The 16,646-nt window shown below is 49.2% G+C and overlaps 6 protein-coding genes across 6 annotated transcripts; 1 reads left to right on the plus strand and 5 right to left on the minus strand.

Annotated features, from left to right (window-relative positions):
- Positions 1–302: 302 nt before the first annotated feature.
- N7468_007003 (uncharacterized protein) lies at positions 303–4,851 on the minus strand (the record flags this gene model as incomplete). The annotated part of the gene is made up of 9 exons (XM_058476299.1): positions 303–1,146; positions 1,214–1,676; positions 1,735–1,832; positions 1,887–2,038; positions 2,090–2,677; positions 2,727–3,415; positions 3,475–3,656; positions 3,710–4,727; positions 4,785–4,851. 9 exons carry the CDS (start codon positions 4,849–4,851, stop codon positions 303–305), a joined length of 4,101 nt encoding a protein of 1,366 aa, XP_058329189.1.
- Positions 4,852–5,935: 1,084 nt separating this feature from the next.
- Positions 5,936–6,319, minus strand: N7468_007004 (uncharacterized protein; the record flags this gene model as incomplete). The annotated part of the gene is made up of 1 exon (XM_058476300.1): positions 5,936–6,319. The coding sequence occupies one exon, from the start codon at positions 6,317–6,319 to the stop codon at positions 5,936–5,938; it is 384 nt and encodes a 127-aa protein (XP_058329190.1).
- A 98-nt stretch (positions 6,320–6,417) lies between these two features.
- On the minus strand, positions 6,418–6,897 carry N7468_007005 (UDP/CMP-sugar transporter; the record flags this gene model as incomplete). Its single annotated transcript, XM_058476301.1, has 1 exon — positions 6,418–6,897. The coding sequence occupies one exon, from the start codon at positions 6,895–6,897 to the stop codon at positions 6,418–6,420; it is 480 nt and encodes a 159-aa protein (XP_058329191.1).
- Positions 6,898–9,626: 2,729 nt separating this feature from the next.
- Positions 9,627–11,973, minus strand: N7468_007006 (uncharacterized protein; the record flags this gene model as incomplete). Its single annotated transcript, XM_058476302.1, has 3 exons — positions 9,627–9,820; positions 9,847–11,349; positions 11,412–11,973. The coding sequence occupies 3 exons, from the start codon at positions 11,971–11,973 to the stop codon at positions 9,627–9,629; spliced, it is 2,259 nt and encodes a 752-aa protein (XP_058329192.1).
- A 1,319-nt stretch (positions 11,974–13,292) lies between these two features.
- N7468_007007 (uncharacterized protein) lies at positions 13,293–13,547 on the plus strand (the record flags this gene model as incomplete). The annotated part of the gene is made up of 1 exon (XM_058476303.1): positions 13,293–13,547. One exon carries the CDS (start codon positions 13,293–13,295, stop codon positions 13,545–13,547), a length of 255 nt encoding a protein of 84 aa, XP_058329193.1.
- Positions 13,548–15,511: 1,964 nt separating this feature from the next.
- N7468_007008 (uncharacterized protein) lies at positions 15,512–15,727 on the minus strand (the record flags this gene model as incomplete). Its single annotated transcript, XM_058476304.1, has 1 exon — positions 15,512–15,727. One exon carries the CDS (start codon positions 15,725–15,727, stop codon positions 15,512–15,514), a length of 216 nt encoding a protein of 71 aa, XP_058329194.1.
- Positions 15,728–16,646: the final 919 nt, after the last annotated feature.

The raw sequence follows: 16,646 nt of genomic DNA on the forward strand, positions 1-16,646 counted from the left end.
CTCTGCTTGGAAGGGCTTGTGTGGATAATCTCCGAGTCCGCACCACAAGCACATTGGAGAGACATTCTGTGCCACAGTTTTTGACTTGGAACTATGGGATATGTGGTGGAAGGAAATGGACTTTAATTCTGTCTGATAGCTTCGGGTACTAATGATTGAAATCCGGGTATAAATATATCAGCGGTTATCAGTAACCATACAGGCAGTTCAAGCTCACATCCACCGCTTCTGTCACGTAGACCATGTCAATATCTCCGTAACTCTGTGGAATGATATAAAAGGCACAGCTTAACCGTGTTAGCCTAGTGAAAGTCCACAACATCCTTGAATTCTTCCAGTAGCATACGGTCGATATCTTCCCATCCGGGTGTTCCTAAATTGGAACTTGTCGATGGATAATTCGTACAATCATGAAGAAAAGCCTCGATATCGAACTCTCTCTCACACTCCATGCTTTCCTGCCGAGTGATGATTTCGTCGGCACATTTCGGAAAGTGCTCACTGATCATCGATTCAATACCAGATGGACTGCGCCTGGCACTTAGTGGCAAATTAGTTGACAAGGACACTAATTGTGTAGCTGGCGTGGCAGCGCTGTGAAGTTGTTCAGAGTTGGTGAAGATCTCATTCCCCGTTCCGGGCGGGCTATCACTCGAGATCACGATGGGGCTGTTATTGTTGAAAATTTGGTTTTCGTGTGCAGCCTCCTTTGAAGAACTTTTGCCAGATACAAGAGCTGTTGGGGAAGGCTCATCAAGTTTAGTCTGAGAAAGGTTTGTTGCTCTAGGCAGGTTGAAACTAGAACTAGAAGGTTTGTGCGGCAGCGAGAAGTCACTGAAGTCGTCATCCCCGTAATCACTGGAAAATATCCCAAATGATGGCGGTTGTCGACCTTTTTCTACTGTGGTGGCCGTTGTCCTGTCCCCACCCATTGGTTGCTTTGACTTGTCTTGAACTTGTTTGCTTGTGGGGAGTTCCTCAACGAGCTCCCGAATTCCTTGGTCTTTCATTTTAGACTTCTTCGAGTCAGCAGTCGAGTTGGTTTTGCTAACAGCAAGTGGAATTGTGAGTTGGTTGAGTCCATCGGCCTTCTCAGTGGTAGTGGCTTTTCTTTTTGGAGGCCTAGGACGCTTTTCCAAGCCAACTCTGCAGCACAAATGTTTACAGCTACCTTTATCAGATTGGCTCATCACAGTCAGTTTTGATCACTCACCTTGCTTTGTCATTGCATCTATGATTGCAAGCCCAATTTCCATTCGCAAGCCGTTTTGGCTCGTCTTCTTCGTGGTCCTGGGTCCCCATTCCCTTAATCCACTCTTTACTCTTTCCTCGGGTCTTTGTAGACTGGTGATATAGAGTTCGGGTATGTGGCGGAGGAGTATCATCGAGCGAGAACCAATCGAAATCATCATCACCCTTCTGGAAGCCCTTCGCGAATTGCTGCTTCTCATTGCGTTCATTTTGAGGACCTGCTGTCAGAAAGTCATCCAAATCCAGTTCATCCCCGTCAAATATATCAATTTCCTTTCGGGTTTGGGGCGTTTCCTGGAATTTACCTTCAGCGGAGGCAGGGGTGGTCAAATTTGAAGCGGGGGCCGGATTCTTGTTGACACTGGCGCTGGGTAGAGAGAATCCCGAAATGTCGGGCTTGATTTCTGCTTGCCTTGCAGTGCCAGCTAAATTTTCGTCAGAACAGGTCGTGATAATTGGGGAATTATGATTTTTTATAAATACCAATATCATCACACATAACGTGGCATTTGATGTACTGATCAGGGCCTGCCAATTCTGCAACAAGGTCAACGCGCAGGCTCTCATGGAGCTTGTTTGAACTGTACTCTGGTCAATATGAACGCTAATGTATGTCACTCATTGCTAGTACAAACCTGATCCGACGGAAGTCAATCAATCTTCCGTCCGAGGTCTCTGTTAGGCAACAGACGTATATGGGACGTCGTTGGAAGTGACTTGGCATCTTGTCATTCATAGTTGCCACTTCAAACTGGAACGGGATCTTGACCCTTCCGGTCCTCGCGTCCTGCAGGCAGCATTAAGTACACGGAAGTTGCTCTAGTGTCTTAATACTAACCTTGGCCGTGATCTTTCCCATAATTTTCAAGTTCACTCGAAGCTTTGGAAATTCTTTCAGTCGTGCCAATAACTTAGTTCCGAAAGGAGGGTTCTTGCTGAGAGTCATCTCAATTAGATGAGGCTCTGCATCTTCAAGATCTTCCATACTAGTGATCCCGGAAGCGGCCAGCTTTCTCACAGCAACGACGCCTACTTGTTCGATCTGTTTCATTTGAAGCGGTGAACGGTCCCAGACTTTGGCTCCGAAACTTCTCGCCAACTCTAGTGCGTTAGCAATGGATACAGAATCTCCCCGTGCAATCTGGCAGTCGATCACGCATCGAATCAGTCTGGAAACGTGAGAAAAGACAAGATTCTTGTCTTGCTGTATCGAAAATTTATGCTTTTGGAATTGATCGCCACTTGGAAAATCAGCAGCTCCTAGCTCTGACTGCAAGAGGAGAGATATTTTGTGAGCGGGAAGTGCGATGTCGACTTTGATTGGATACCTGATCGCTTGATCGCGGTTGATTTCTTTGAACAGAGACTTTTCGCCGACCTTGAGGCGGATTTCCTTGAACTCTTCGGCTTGCACGATTGCATCAAGCTGCATCAATCAGGATCAGACAGTCACGAAAACAGCAATGAAAACCTACAATCTGATATACAGTTGCCTTATCTTCCAGTGAAAGAAGAATCCTCATCGTGTCAAAGCGGACATAATATCGAGCCATGGCCTCTCCAAACTGAGTCGAGCGTAGAGCCTCCGCTTCCACAAGTCCACATTCTCTCAACAGAGCTATGTCTTTTTCGCAGATATGGCGGAGTAACTCATCCTCGTCCTCTTCACTTGCGCCTTCTTTGAGCTTGTAGTGGGTTGGATTCCGCCGCAGTCTCACGAAAAGAAACGTTCCTGCAAGCCACTTGGTTGCCGTTTCCACGTCCGAGACATTCCCCAACCCTATCTCGGCATTCAGGTGTTCGATTAGGTTCAGATGCAAGCAACTCTCGAGACTTTCAGTGCCAGAGACCAGTTTTTCGTAGTGATCGACTCGGTGTTTTCGGGTGAGAATGACGGCCGTTGCACTGTCATCGAATTGGGGACGGCCCGCACGTCCCAACATCTGCATCATTTCGAAATCAGAATACTCTTTGCAGCCGCCTTCCTGCCACCCAACTGTATTCTTGATTATCACGAGATGGCATGGCAGATTGACGCCAACTGCCAGGGTTGAAGTGCAGCAGATGACGTGAATATGCCCATCTAAGAAACCTTTCTCGATGGTGTGGCGGTCGCTGGGACCAAGTCCCGCATGGTGGAATGCCACTCCAGCAGCAATTGTTGCTGGGTCTTGTCAGCAATTTGCACGGGAAAGTATCAGCGATGGAAGCCAATAGACGTACTTTTCAAATCATCGCTGTGAACTTCAAAGTATCGATCAGGGCCTTTCCACAATCGAGCTGGAGGGTTTGTCAATTCCCAGATTCGAGCAAGCTCTTTGGCTGTGGCGACAGATGAGTTGCGCGTGCAGCAAAAAATCATTATTGGCTTTTGGCATGAATGGACTTCAATAATCTCCGGGAGTCTATAGAGCATCAGTGTCCATTACCCGTGGAAGAAAGCAAATTGGAGACTCACTTCGAACCGCAGATCTTGTCGAAAGCAAAATCATTCACCATCGACTGGTACCCATAAACAAATTTTTGTAGCTTGACTGGGCGAAACTCTTCACCAAAATGTTCCCTATGAGCAGGAACGTGTTGGTTTGTTGCGTCCTTGCCGAGCCATGTCGCAACATCCTCTGAATTTGGTACCGTAGCACTCAACGCCACGAATCGTACATTAGAGCCGATGTTCTTCATTCGAGATACGACAGCTTCTAGAGTCGCTCCGCGGGACTCTTTCAGGATGTGCACTTCGTCAATGAGGAATAACTTCACAAGCTGCATCAGCCGCATGTGGTCTTTCCATTTCCGTGTCATGCTGTCCCATTTCTCTGGTGTAGTGATTATTATCTGGCTATTCTGCACGCTTCGTATATGCGTATGGTCGGTGTCGCCGGTCAATTCCGCACATTTCAGATTTAGTGACGAGAATTTGGCATTCCAGTCACGGAACCTTTCAGCGCACAGTGATTTAGTTGGAGCTTGATACACGACCTTGAATCGTTCATCTTTCAAGATGCTGAGTAATCTGCAAATAGCCAATTCCATGATGACTGTTTTCCCACTACCAGTTGGTGCAGAGAGCACCAAGTTGTCGTTGGAGCCATAAGCAGTTTGGAAACATTTTGACTGGACAGCATTGAACAGTGGGAATGGGAACAATGATCGGTATTGGGTAGGAAGGTCGTCTATAGCCACTAGAACGATTCCTCGAATGGAAATTGGGATATTTCCAAAGTGCGAAGAAGCTTCGGGTTGATGCCCAACTGGAGAGTCCTCCAAGCTTTGACGAGATGAAAATGGCAAGAAGGAAGGGGCCTCAGCTTGCATTTGGCATGATCTCTCAACGAACGCAATGCCACTTGAATGATCTCTTCCTGTCCGTGATGTCTGCTTTCTCTTTTGGAAAAGGGCCAGTGGACTCGATGATTCGGACAGGAGATCGGACGAACTCGACTGCACCGTGGGAACAGGAGCGAGGTCTTTCCTTGCTATAGATTGTTATCCGGGTGAATATATAAGAATTATCTGCTGGGGAGCTAACTTACGCTGAAAGAAACGAGACTCCACTTGGGGGGGCATCTTGGTATTCAAGGTTGGGCCCCAGAATATCATTCTGCGGGGTAGAATTTGAATAAGATGAAACTTCATCAGGAAGCATTCTAGAGTCAATTTCTTGGGCTAACAGTTCCAGATCTGCTGCTCATTAGTTCCTAAAACCATAAGAGAAGTCGGCTGGACTCACCAAAGTCATCCAGATGAGAATCATGTCCAGGAACACGGGCATTTGATGATTCTAATGAGGTGTATTCTCGGAATGATGAGGCGACGGCTGTTGCATGTGTGGACCCTTCGACGAGCTTTTCGTCGATCAGTCCAGTTCTGTTGCTCTGAGAAGAAGCAACAGATCGGGCGTCAACCCGTCGCCGTTTGGGCGAGGATTGGAAAGGACTCGACTGGAGAAATATATTTCTTCGCATAATTAGAGAGTTTATAGAGGGGAATGGCCAGAAAGGAGTGAGGAGGGATGGAAGTTGGTCAGGTGGATGAGGCTCGAACAATCACCAAACGGCACGTGGACGGTGAATCCGCGCCCTCGCTACAACTAATGATTCAAAGAGACCAATGCTGGGGTATATCGGAAAGCTCATTTCTTCGTGTGTATATATGCAAACATGTCCCGAATCTCATTTCTTGTATCAAACAGACCCAGCTCTCATCACTCTGCAAGAACGTTACAAAAAAGAGATGTGGTGTAGTCGTTGGCTTGACCACGCTCATCAGGTATCCAAGACGATAAATCCGGCTGCAGGCAATTTGGTGAATTCCAAGACTCCTTATCCGGAACCTCATTTGTCGAAGTAGTTACTCGCGCTCGGGTTCCGACTTGAACTTACCCGAGTATGGCCGGGGTGAGGAGAATTTGGGCGAGAAGACGAAAGGCCATCAGACAGGAATGGGGTAGTTGGAAGCTTGATAGAGAAGTCATTTGGAGGGTTTACAGGGGATTCACCTTCACCTTCGACACCCTTTTCATGGCCAGCAACACGAATGGGTGGTGGGCGAATGCCACCTTTGACCGCGACAGGGTTGAAGATTGGATTGCCGTAATAGTGAGTGGCCACCAGAACAGCAGCCGATCCTACCACGAACTAAATATAATGGTCAGTGCATGCTGGTGAGACAGTAAACGGGAAATTCAAAAACATACGCTTGTGGTGAGTTGGAAATCGAAAAGCCAGACGCTCGATAGAATGCTGAGAATGATACTAGCGGTTGTGGCGAAAGAACTGGGGTCACTCTGTGAGTGGCGGATAGTAAAGGTGGTCAAGATCCCACCAAGAGCTTGTAGTACAATTGTTGCCCAGACTGCCCAGTTGTAGCCCTGGAAAAAGCCGTCGTTGGAGATTTTCTCGCCATCCTGGAACCCAACGCCGATGAAAAGTGCCGGGAAAACAGAATAGATCGCAAGCTGAACGTTGCGCACCCACATGGAGGTGCGCTGCGAGCTATCCCGGAGGACCTTTTCGAAATAAACCCCGCCAAGCCCCGACGCAAGAGCAGTGCCGGTAATAGCAAGCATGCCGATGATAGCATTCAGGTGAGGATCAGCAGTCTGAATATCTTCCTCGATGCCTTCGTATGTCGCTGAGCGTTTATAGAAATTGCCAGTGGACCCCTTTACTTCCTTCCATTCCTGGACTGACCGAGGAAGTGGTTCGCACTTTCCTCATTGAGCCCCATTCCATCCTTTTTGGCGTCGGGGATCTGCACCAAAGCCACACCAATGACCAACAACAATAGCAAACCCCACTTGCGAGGTGCGATGCTTCGTCGCAGAACCACCAATCCAAAGATTGCGGTGGTGAGGAATTGCAACTGCACTGAAACCTGAAATGCTGCGGCTCGCATGTTGGACAGCGCTGTGTATTGTAATGAGTTGGCTAGGACACCGAGGGCGGCAGGAATGGCAAGTTTCCAGCTATCGCCAGCGAAAATGGAGCTTGTGAGGGAGGAGAATAGAGAGGTTGCGGGCATCGATGTTGGTGCGGTCTTTGAAACATCATAAAGGGCCATCGTCAACGACAGGGCCAACTTGACAACTTCGTTCAAGACAACTGCGGTCGACGTGAGGTATCGTTTACCACCTGCTGGCGGCATGACTCGTGAATAATGCGACAACTAATTCGCGGAGGGAGTGCATGTTAGGCTTTGAAGCGTATATGAATAATGAAGGGTGTCTCCTCAGAGAAACCACTTACCAGCACAAATCCAGTGGTCTGCGCTGTCACCTATACAGAAGATAGAGCATGTCAGCAATCACGGTCGAAACCTGATCTGTGCGATTCTGTGCAGCCCATGAAAACGTACTAAAATCCATGGGACATTCTGCTTCGCTGTTCGCCGCCATGATGGCTGGTGTTGTGTGCGATCTCCCATCGTGACCCCTTATCTCTGTTGGCGTCGCGCGTATGTGGACGAGATCTTCGCAGACCCGAGGCGATGGCCAAAACAAATACTCGAAGAGGAGACTGCGTGGGAGTGAGGTGGGAGAAAGAAGTTGCGAGCGTTCGGAAGTGAAGGCTCAAAAATGCAATGAAAAGCCACGCGTCGAGCTGAGATAGGGAACTCCTGGCGATCTGCTGGTGGCTGCAGGAGCTGGGTTTCGGCTGACGACCACAGTGGATCTTTGTGTGCGAGGGTGGCTGAAACTCGAAAACGAAGCCGCGCCGCGGGGGTTGTCACCCAAATTTGTCACCGTCACAACAAGAAGCGACGATTCCACGCTGAGCTCTTTCCTGGAACTTGGGGCTGGAAAAGGGGCAGTTGCCAGAGAGCGAATCTGGGGTAGAGCGAAGCGCTAATCGGCGGTGTGGAGAAATTCTCGAGGTTCCCCGTCAGGTGTCAAGCTGATTCGTGAACCACACTCAATTCGATCCGGTCGAAGCAATCTGTTTTCAGTAGTCAATTAGGTTAGAGTGAGATCATACTTTGGGTATGAAGATAGAATTTAAATGAAGAATTTGCTGGGGCAAGGGAGCTGATGGGCTATCTGGGGCTTTGACGTCAACCATAAGGTCTCTTTCCTTAAAGGGCCATCCGATCTACAAAACAACTGCAAAAGACCGCTGCGCCTATGACGAAGGCCTGTTTCAACTTCCCGATCAAGATGCCAATTAGTTATTCTGTACCCTATACTCTCTAATTTTGCTTTGATCTACTCGTGTGCGAGCCCGCTTCCTCCGGCAGGCTCGGGGCCTAATGCTGTGTACCAAACCAAAAATGCCCAACCTTGAAGATAGACGAATCTCACCAATTGGCATGTCTGAGGGTCCAGAAATCACTGCTTCGTGGTACAAATCAAGTTATCTTGAGTCTTAATCCGGACAGAAGCCCAATCCGCCGCCTGATTGGCGGGTGCGATCCGAATCGGCGGCAATGATTGCTGTGCATGGCTTGGGAGAAATGATTGTGATAAAATTTGGTCCCATAAAAAGCTCGAGTCAGAGAACATCTATTTTGCCGGCTATGAATGTGCCAACATAGTCGGCTCCTGGTACATCTTCAAATTTCCTTGAACTAGTACATCCAACTCTGTGTATCCCCAATATGATGAAGCATATACTTTCGACTCATTGGGATCGTTGACCATATCACCTGCAAAATAGGAAATTCGGTCATGATAGCTTTCAAGTTAAGCTCGGCCACTTCATAATAACTTGTTGCGTTGGGGTGTTGAATCTCGAGTAGGACTCTTCGCATACGGAAAAGAAATTTCTAAAGAGACTAATATATCAACCGGAGCAACCTCCTAAATGACCATGCAGGCCTATAACATATCCAAGTTCCTTTTTAGATCGCATAAACTCGCGTTTCTCCATAGACCTTTCCCTGTTCTATATGTCCAAGCCTTCCAGGGCTCCCTCCAGCCCAATGCCTACTGTTGAATGTATTATCATGATACTAACGAGTATGGATTAAGCCAGCAACTCGATTGCCTATCACGAAACTTAGACATTCCGGCTGACCTCATCCACAAGACCAGCATAATCGCATCGCATTCGGCATCCGACTCTGCAGCCCCAAACTCGAGTGTTCTCAGTCTGCACAGTTGACGCCAATTGCCTAGGGTTCGACGAGCAGCCTGTCATCGTGCACCATGGGCATAAGCACATCGTGGATAGTAGCAAACTTCGACTGTACCCACAACAATGGCTTTTGTGGGACTAGTAGTCGTCATCTGAGTGGTAGGCGAATTTACTGGAACAAGGATAATGTTCTTGATTTGAGAATTAAAATGCCCTGCTTGTTAGTGAGTACTTACCGCGTATGTACGTAGGTGACCCATAGCCGGACCAAACCTATTTCAAACTGCGCAAAGTGTCAAGGAAAGGATACCTCAAGCATCTTGCATAACCGCTTGATGTATTCTGGCACTATATCTTGCACCTAACTTATTCTGGAAGAGATATCAATCAGGAGCGGGAACCTCTTCTAGTGAATGAATTGAGAAATATGAAGTCCAGAGGAAGGTATTCTGTTTCAGCCCAGAAGCCACCAGATGGATAATACATCAAAGTTCTGAAAAATGGGTATCGAGGCCCATGAAGACCTGTGAGGAAGGGAATAATGGGAGACATGGGAAGTATGTACAGGAATTGGAGGTGTTCGTGACAAGGAAATACAAGGCCTCCCATCAGCAAGGTCGAGAAGGGCCAAAGCATAAGTAGCTCCATTATGGCAAGGACATCATGTAAGGAGAAAGGTCTGTTCAGTAAGTGATTGGGGCCTGTTTCCCCGGGGTAAAGAGGCGCGTCATATATTAAAAAAAGAACGATGGGTATAAGAAGGCAGATCTGAGCTCTAAGGCTCAGCTAAAAAGAAAATATTCAATGCACTGCTGCCAAGTTGCCGTGGTCGCGATTCCATTCAAGGTCGACGGGCCAAATTGGAATGCCTTGCTTGGCCTGCGTCTCATCGCCGTTCTCCGTCAGCATGATCGCATCACTGCTGTCGGTGCGGCGCCGAGAATGCCGCTTCTGATCATCTGGAATGGCCGGTGGGGGGGGCCGCGAGGTGGCGGCTTAGGGCCAGGAAGTGGCGACATACGGTGAAGAGGCAGAGTAGGGGTGATGGGAGACGCGGCGCTGGTGGCAGGCGATGGGATTGAGTCGGAGTAGTGGATGCTGTACTGGGATGACGCCACCGAGTTACCAGTTTTCTGCTCACTATCAGAACTAGAACTTTGCCAAGAGGTACCGTCCTTATCCAAGAGATGTGCACCTTGGTCCATCCGTGCTGAGGGCGGGAGGGCAGCGCTGAGGCGCAGGAAAGATGTGTCAGAGCCACAGAAGGAATCGCGGCAAGGCCCCGAGAGTACCGAAGCATGATCGGACTCGGTATTGGGATTGTAGTTGAAGATGCTGGGCGTGATCTTGCCTTGTCGCTGGCGCATCGCTTCCAGAAGGTCCTGTTCTTGCCGGGTTACGGCAATCACCCGACTCCTTCGGTTGATATCCCTTGATTCCTTAGCAGTACGCGCGGGCTTCTGAGCTGGACGATCCGGTGGTTGGAGAATAGCCGGGATAGCGCTAGTCCGAGGAGACTTATTGATTCGACGGCTCGTGCTTCCTGTCCTTGTAGTGGATGTGGAAGGGTTCGAGCTGTGAGTACGAGTATGCTGCTGGCGTGTCGTACGTCGAGATTCACCCCTCATAGATGTTAAATTCTCCAAATTCATCTTCAGCAGATGTGATGTTCCGGCCAGTGCGGTAGCAGCAGTATAAACTTCAGGCTCTTCTCCGTATGTTGCCACGCTATCTCTATAGTCCCTAGATTTATCGAACGTCGGGAGCTCCGCGGTTGGGGTATCAAGGTCTTCTTCGCTCTCGTCGTCCGAGGATGAAAGGCAGAGGACACTCGTGTTTTGCAAGTCTTTGTTCTGAAGGGTGCTCTTGCTACTTTTCCGGGTCATCCCACTTTTTCCACTCAGACCACTCTTCGCCCCTTGAGAATTGCTTCTGTTCTTTCCACGCCACGAAGATGCAGGGGCATCAGTGATATGGTTGGCCTCCGTCGAGAAACTTGACTTGTATTGGTGATTTGAGGGTTGATATGACGGAGTCAATTCACGAGACGTATGAGATCTCGGATCAGGCGGTGGTTGCGGTTCTTGCAAATGTTCACGGCTTATGGTGTATGTGCTAGAGCGACTTATGATGGATCGACAACCTGCATACCGATCCAGTGCGATGTCAATCTCGCTGGTACCGACCGTCCGCTCGAATGGAGCACCAGACCACTCGCCAGATTTGGACTCAGGAATTGATATCAAGTCAGACCGATCAGCTATCTTCGGTAGATCATTCTGGACGGCCGGAGTGTGAGTGGGCAAATGTTCTCCCAATCGCCGACTCGTCGATACATTTGCATGGTCAAATAGAGGGGGTTCAAACCGAGGATGGTCAATTCCAGGAAGATCGGGGACGACAGTCGAAACAGGAGAAGGTGAACTGGTCATCCGTTGGGGGGGAGAAAAGAGGAGGATTTGGGGGGTTATTCCGTGGTTTTGGAAAAAGAAGAGACAAATCAATGCGGGGTGGGCGTAATTTTCTTTTGGACTCCTTCTCCTTGGGAGCAATCGGAGCTTGTTTATAGGTCACTTGGGGGTCAACCCCCCATTCGTTCTGGACTCGAGGTTGTAATCCTTTTGGAGTGGTTGGCTTTTTCGGAGTAGTTGGTGTAGATTTGGGGGGCGTCCTTCTTTTCCTTAGAGCAGAAGTAGGAAAACAGGGCTGAGGATGATCCACTGTGCTGGAGCTTTTTCGTCGATAACCTCGGGACAGGAGGAGCTGCATCTTGCGACGTATACTCTTGTCCGAGTAGTGGGGAAGATGCTCGCACTCTCAAGCTTTGCGGTGGGGCAATTCGATCAGTTGACAAGGGCGTTGCGGACATTGTATTCGGTGGTTGCCTCGAGCTGTCGGGTGTTCGGACGCTCGAGCGACGGGATCGAGGCTTTTCCCATCTGCTGCTGCTCTGGCTCCTTTGGCTGTGAGAGTTGCTAGGTATGGGGAAATCGGTACCCAGAATGCGCTGCGCCTTGGAAGTGTTGCGATCCAGATAGTTCGACTCGGAATTGGCCTGAGTCTCCATTCCATTGGCGGGGGCCAGATGGTTGGCCCGGCTGGAGGTGCGAATCGGAATATGCATTGGCGACCTGTTCCGGGAGGCCATTGCGTGTAGACGAAATCAATTCCTCATCGATAAGTAGAGGGACTCTTGGATCGAGATCTGGAGGGAAGGAGAGCGTCGGTAATTTAAGCGGCTTTAAGCGGCTACCGCCAAAGTCGATTGGGAGAAATCGGAAAGTAGAACAGACTCCACTAAGAGGGTCAGCAACACGCGGTACGGAGTACAAGTCACGGACTCCACCACGAACCGAAAAGGATCAAAATGGATGAGAAACGAAAAGAACGGAGGAAATGAAAGGGAACCCTAGGATTACAGGGGTACCAAAAGTGACAGAATTCACCGGGTCTAAAAGGAGCGACTAGATTCGTGGAACGTCGAGGGGGAAACCGAAAGTCTTAAGAGATCCCTTCACGGCTTCAATCGAAAGGGGCGGCCCACTCTGGAGAGGGCGTCGACTAACTTGGATCGTTGCCCTTTTCGGCGATGTTCTTCAATTTAGCTTCCTGGGTTTGCTCTACTTATTTTCGCATTGCATTCGATAGGGGGGCACAGGCCAAGGTTTCATCTCCGCCCGGTGGAGTGGTCAACATCTCAACATTGCCATTGGTGGTAAGCTGCACGCCAACTCCCCGGTCTCCTGCAGGCCGCGCTCGATGGGCAACTGGCCTGGGACGTGAGAGGTCCGAGGCGCTCTGAGAAGGGCAGGTATCGACAGGTACTTGGGGACGCGCTGCGCCCCCCCCACAAGAAACCTCCATAGGTGAGCTGGAATTCTAGAATGTGATATCGAATTGCTGAGCCACATCCGCCATTTTGAGTCCTGTGACGCTCCTGAAAGCTGGAGTATTGAATTCCCCTGACCTTGAAATGGCCGGCGCTAAATTTGAGGAGCTTTTTCGGTCACGATTTGGGTTTAAACTTTCCGGACAATCGAAAATTAGACGGCAACAATAGCTCGTCTCCCGGGGTATTACAATTACTGCTGAAATACGCAACTTGGTCTACTCACCTATTTGAATTATCTACATACCGTGCTCGTGCTCGGTATGATTCCCTTGCAGAACTCGTGTCGCGAGACAACCTTAATTCGCACGTGGACCGGAAAATAGAAGGGAATATACGGGGAATGAGCCCTGCATAAGTCTTATTCGCATCCCTGTTGGTAGTAAACCTGACTTTCTCACGTATTCCGAGCCAGACGAATCGCGGCCTAATCGGGTCCCAGTTGAAGGCGATACTATTTGGCGCCTCTGACGAGGCAATGATAATGTACTATCGACCGTCTCCACTGCCGCGTGCTCCGTCCCTCATTAAAGATCTGGCGCGTGAAAGAGCTGGGGCTGACCTCTTCTATTAATTCCATGTCGAGTATGGAGACTCTACTCCCAAAAGAGGAAGCCCAATGGATCTCGGGTCGTGGCTCCGTTCATTCGTCTGCCGTCTCGAAGCCGATCGATAGCCTCGATCGCTGTTATCGTACCAAATCCTCGGGGCTTCCTGAGACACGATCGCGAGCTTATGACCGCCGTGCGGAGGGTTCTCCCCTGGAGCGTGGAGCTGTGACAAATACTCGCCTCCCAGCCTTTGTTGCTCCTCCCGTGGTGTTTAGGCAATGATCGCCCTGTTTTCCCCTGCATTGCCATACTTCGTGTGCCGACGAAGCCACTTTCACCACCGAAGGTGGCCTCCATTTCCTCACAGGCTGCGGAGGAGGCTGAGACATTGTACACCAAAAATAGAGAATCTGCAGACAAATTTGCGCTATTGACAGTTTGACGGAGCCAGACCCAGTTGCCTGGGTTTCTAAAATAACTTGAAGAATAGGTACCTATCCGACGGGTTTAAAAGAAAGAGCCTCTGATGCTTGGGGCACGCATGTCCTTGATTCCTATCGATCGGATCTGCGGATTCTCCCCTGAGACCCAGCTCATCGCGACTTTTGCTCAAGGTAATCAAACGCGTTCGGTACTCGGCTCTTCCGCGGGCGGTTCCGTCCTGCTGTTTTCAAATCGTGTTTTTCGCGGCAGGGCCCCTTGGTGACTGCCGTGACACTCTCGGAAACAAGTGTGATGGATAGTCTTATTGATCCAAGTCATGATTCTTGCGAGCGGATTCATTCGCCGTGAACAAGTCTAATGCAGCTCCTGGTATACTACTTGGCTGTTTTCTACGTCTCATATTTCCCAGTTCTGGGTCTTGTAAAAGGGGCTACAATCCTGGGAGCATGACTGTCAATTGAGTCCCAAGAATACGCAGTCGTACAAATGTGCCTCTCTGTTAGTCACCAGATTATGAAACAATCCAAGGCACAGCAACCAACATCTAGACTCCACTGATTGGAGCCCTTGGGATCCTCCATTCGGCACCCAGCAACGCGGCTAGGGCCAATGGTCGGGTTCACTAGCGCCGTATGGTGTCTCAATAGTTCGGTCCTTCATACATCATCGTGGAGGCCAAATACAATAGTAACATCTTCAAACCATGGATCATGATTTCAAGTTCATTGGAATGTGTGGAGGCTTGTTGCAGAGGATCTTCAGCAGGGTCGGCAGTGCTCCGTATAGCGTTCCCGAACAGTATCGACCCAATTTCTTGCGTTCCTCACCAGGCCTGGCCTTATGATCACCCTTATTATTTAAGAATACTCCGTACTCGAAGGCCTTTTCCATTGTCGCATGTGAAAATTTCGGTCATATTTTGCACCGTATCCAGTGCCGTGCCTACAATTTGCATTGCTGCGTAGCTACTGAGTTCGTGTTTTTTCTTTTTTTTTTTTGGATCTGTGGATCAAATCCAAGGCTTCGAGTGGCGAGAGCCAGAGCATCCTCAAATGGATACCCTACTAGCGTGCTGTTTGATGATCTACTTGGGACCTCCTCCACTCGAAATCATTCTCATCAAGCTATCAAAGAAATCTAAGTCTGCGCCTTGGATGCCAAATATTCTGATCAGACAGTCAGCTTGGGATATCCTCCGTGCACCTGGAAAACGCCGGTGCCTTCATCGAACGGTACCTGCGGTACAGGCGCTTCATAGTATCATGGCTGTCAGCAGCAGGCATAGGAGAGAGGTAGATATGTGAGTGGGAAGCCACGAATCTGTCCTTCTATTCTACCGATGATTGTGCACGGTCTTTGAATGAGCGAGACTTGCGGTCAAGTTATAGGGGCTTCTTTCCTTGTACCCTTACTATCAATTTTCACGCCTCCAAAGCGAATATTCAGCATCAGGACGCTCTCGTCATTTGAGGCCCGGTGTTTCATTACCTGGCCCTGCTTCTTGAATACGTGCTCGCCTTGTCTGCTGCGAAGGCCCGCCGAGAGGGTTGTCTGCGAGCGCAAGCCGTCGGCCCAATAGATCAGCGCTTTTTGCACTGAATGCATCTGCATTTATGCGATTCATTGCAACCATCTTCTCTTGCGTCTGCTCGATCATAGTCTGATCACTGAGATATTGATCTGCCATCAATCATCACTCCTATTCTTACTCTCTAAGCAAGGACGAGCGTCAACGCTGACTGAGATGCTGCTCAGTCGATATTCCAAGATACAGGGGATATGGACAAGTGAACTTGAGGCAATCAGGAGGAAGCTGAGAGAGCTTGTAGAATGCTTATCCGGAAGATATACGAGGTCAGGGATATGGGAGTAAGTGCATTCTCGCATCCCTCGTCTACTATACTGTACTCCGCGAAGAGCGAGGCCACTTCAAGCAGTTCTTGGCTTATGCATGGAGAGTCGCGTTGGAAGCAGTTTTTACACACAGCTTCGTCAATCAAATCAAAGACACGCTTCATCTTCGGCTGCTTGCATTGCCAGCAGTTATAAGTCCCTTGACAGAGCTTCCTCCAATTTTGGCTCCGGGGGAGGGGGCGCGCATTTGTTTTGCGCACTCGAACTTAATCTTTCGGCTCGATCGCAAGATTTGAAGCGAGGTATACCTTATCAATAAATACAATAATCCGGTGGAAGAAGCGGAAACTTCGCATAAAGATTGACCTCTCCCCCAGAATGGATGGGCCATTCATCTGATAGAGCTCAGCGGACGAATATTGCCCTTAACTCGTTTTGGGGCGTTTCGAAGAATCAATGGGAGATGGAGGTGCCCGCGGGCGGCTGCTCGACATTTAGCAAGCGCTGCTGACGCTGTGGCGAGCCACTGATGAAGACTGCAAAAAGACTCATACTCGATGAGTTTCGAAAATCAGCCTGAACCTGAACCAACCAATGGAGATAGGTATCCCCCAATCCGTGGTCCTTGCAGTACATTTCCTGTGGATCTAAACTGGAATGATTTCAAGTTGAGAATTCTGTAGGTATTACTCTATTGAATACTACTAGAAGTACTTATAGTGTTTCTCCGAGCCATAATTCACACATTCACAGGGGACGGGAAGGCAGGGACAGGTTGAACTAGGGGGCTTCCTTGCTCGTGTTTACTTGGTCTATGGCCAATCCGGAAGGTTGTAGGTACCAGCGCCTCAGGATGCGATACTTTGACTCGGAATCATTACTTGAATGAGAAGCAAGCATCGATCTCGTATTCAAGCTATGGAAAAGACTTTCATATTGTGGGCCACTCTTACCTAGGTAAGCACCAGGGATTACTACTACTGGTTACCAACACTGCTACTAACTAAGCTGTACCCACAGTCCATGGCTAACTAATTATTACCTGCACAGGGTCCTTCGTGGTGTCAGGCTCCAGACCAGACT

The sequence above is a fragment of the Penicillium chermesinum genome (assembly GCF_028974085.1).
Source record: "Penicillium chermesinum strain IBT 19713 chromosome Unknown utg000005l:1.0-4115287.0:1.0-4118363.0, whole genome shotgun sequence".
NCBI classification, from domain to species: Eukaryota; Fungi; Ascomycota; class Eurotiomycetes; order Eurotiales; family Aspergillaceae; genus Penicillium; species Penicillium chermesinum.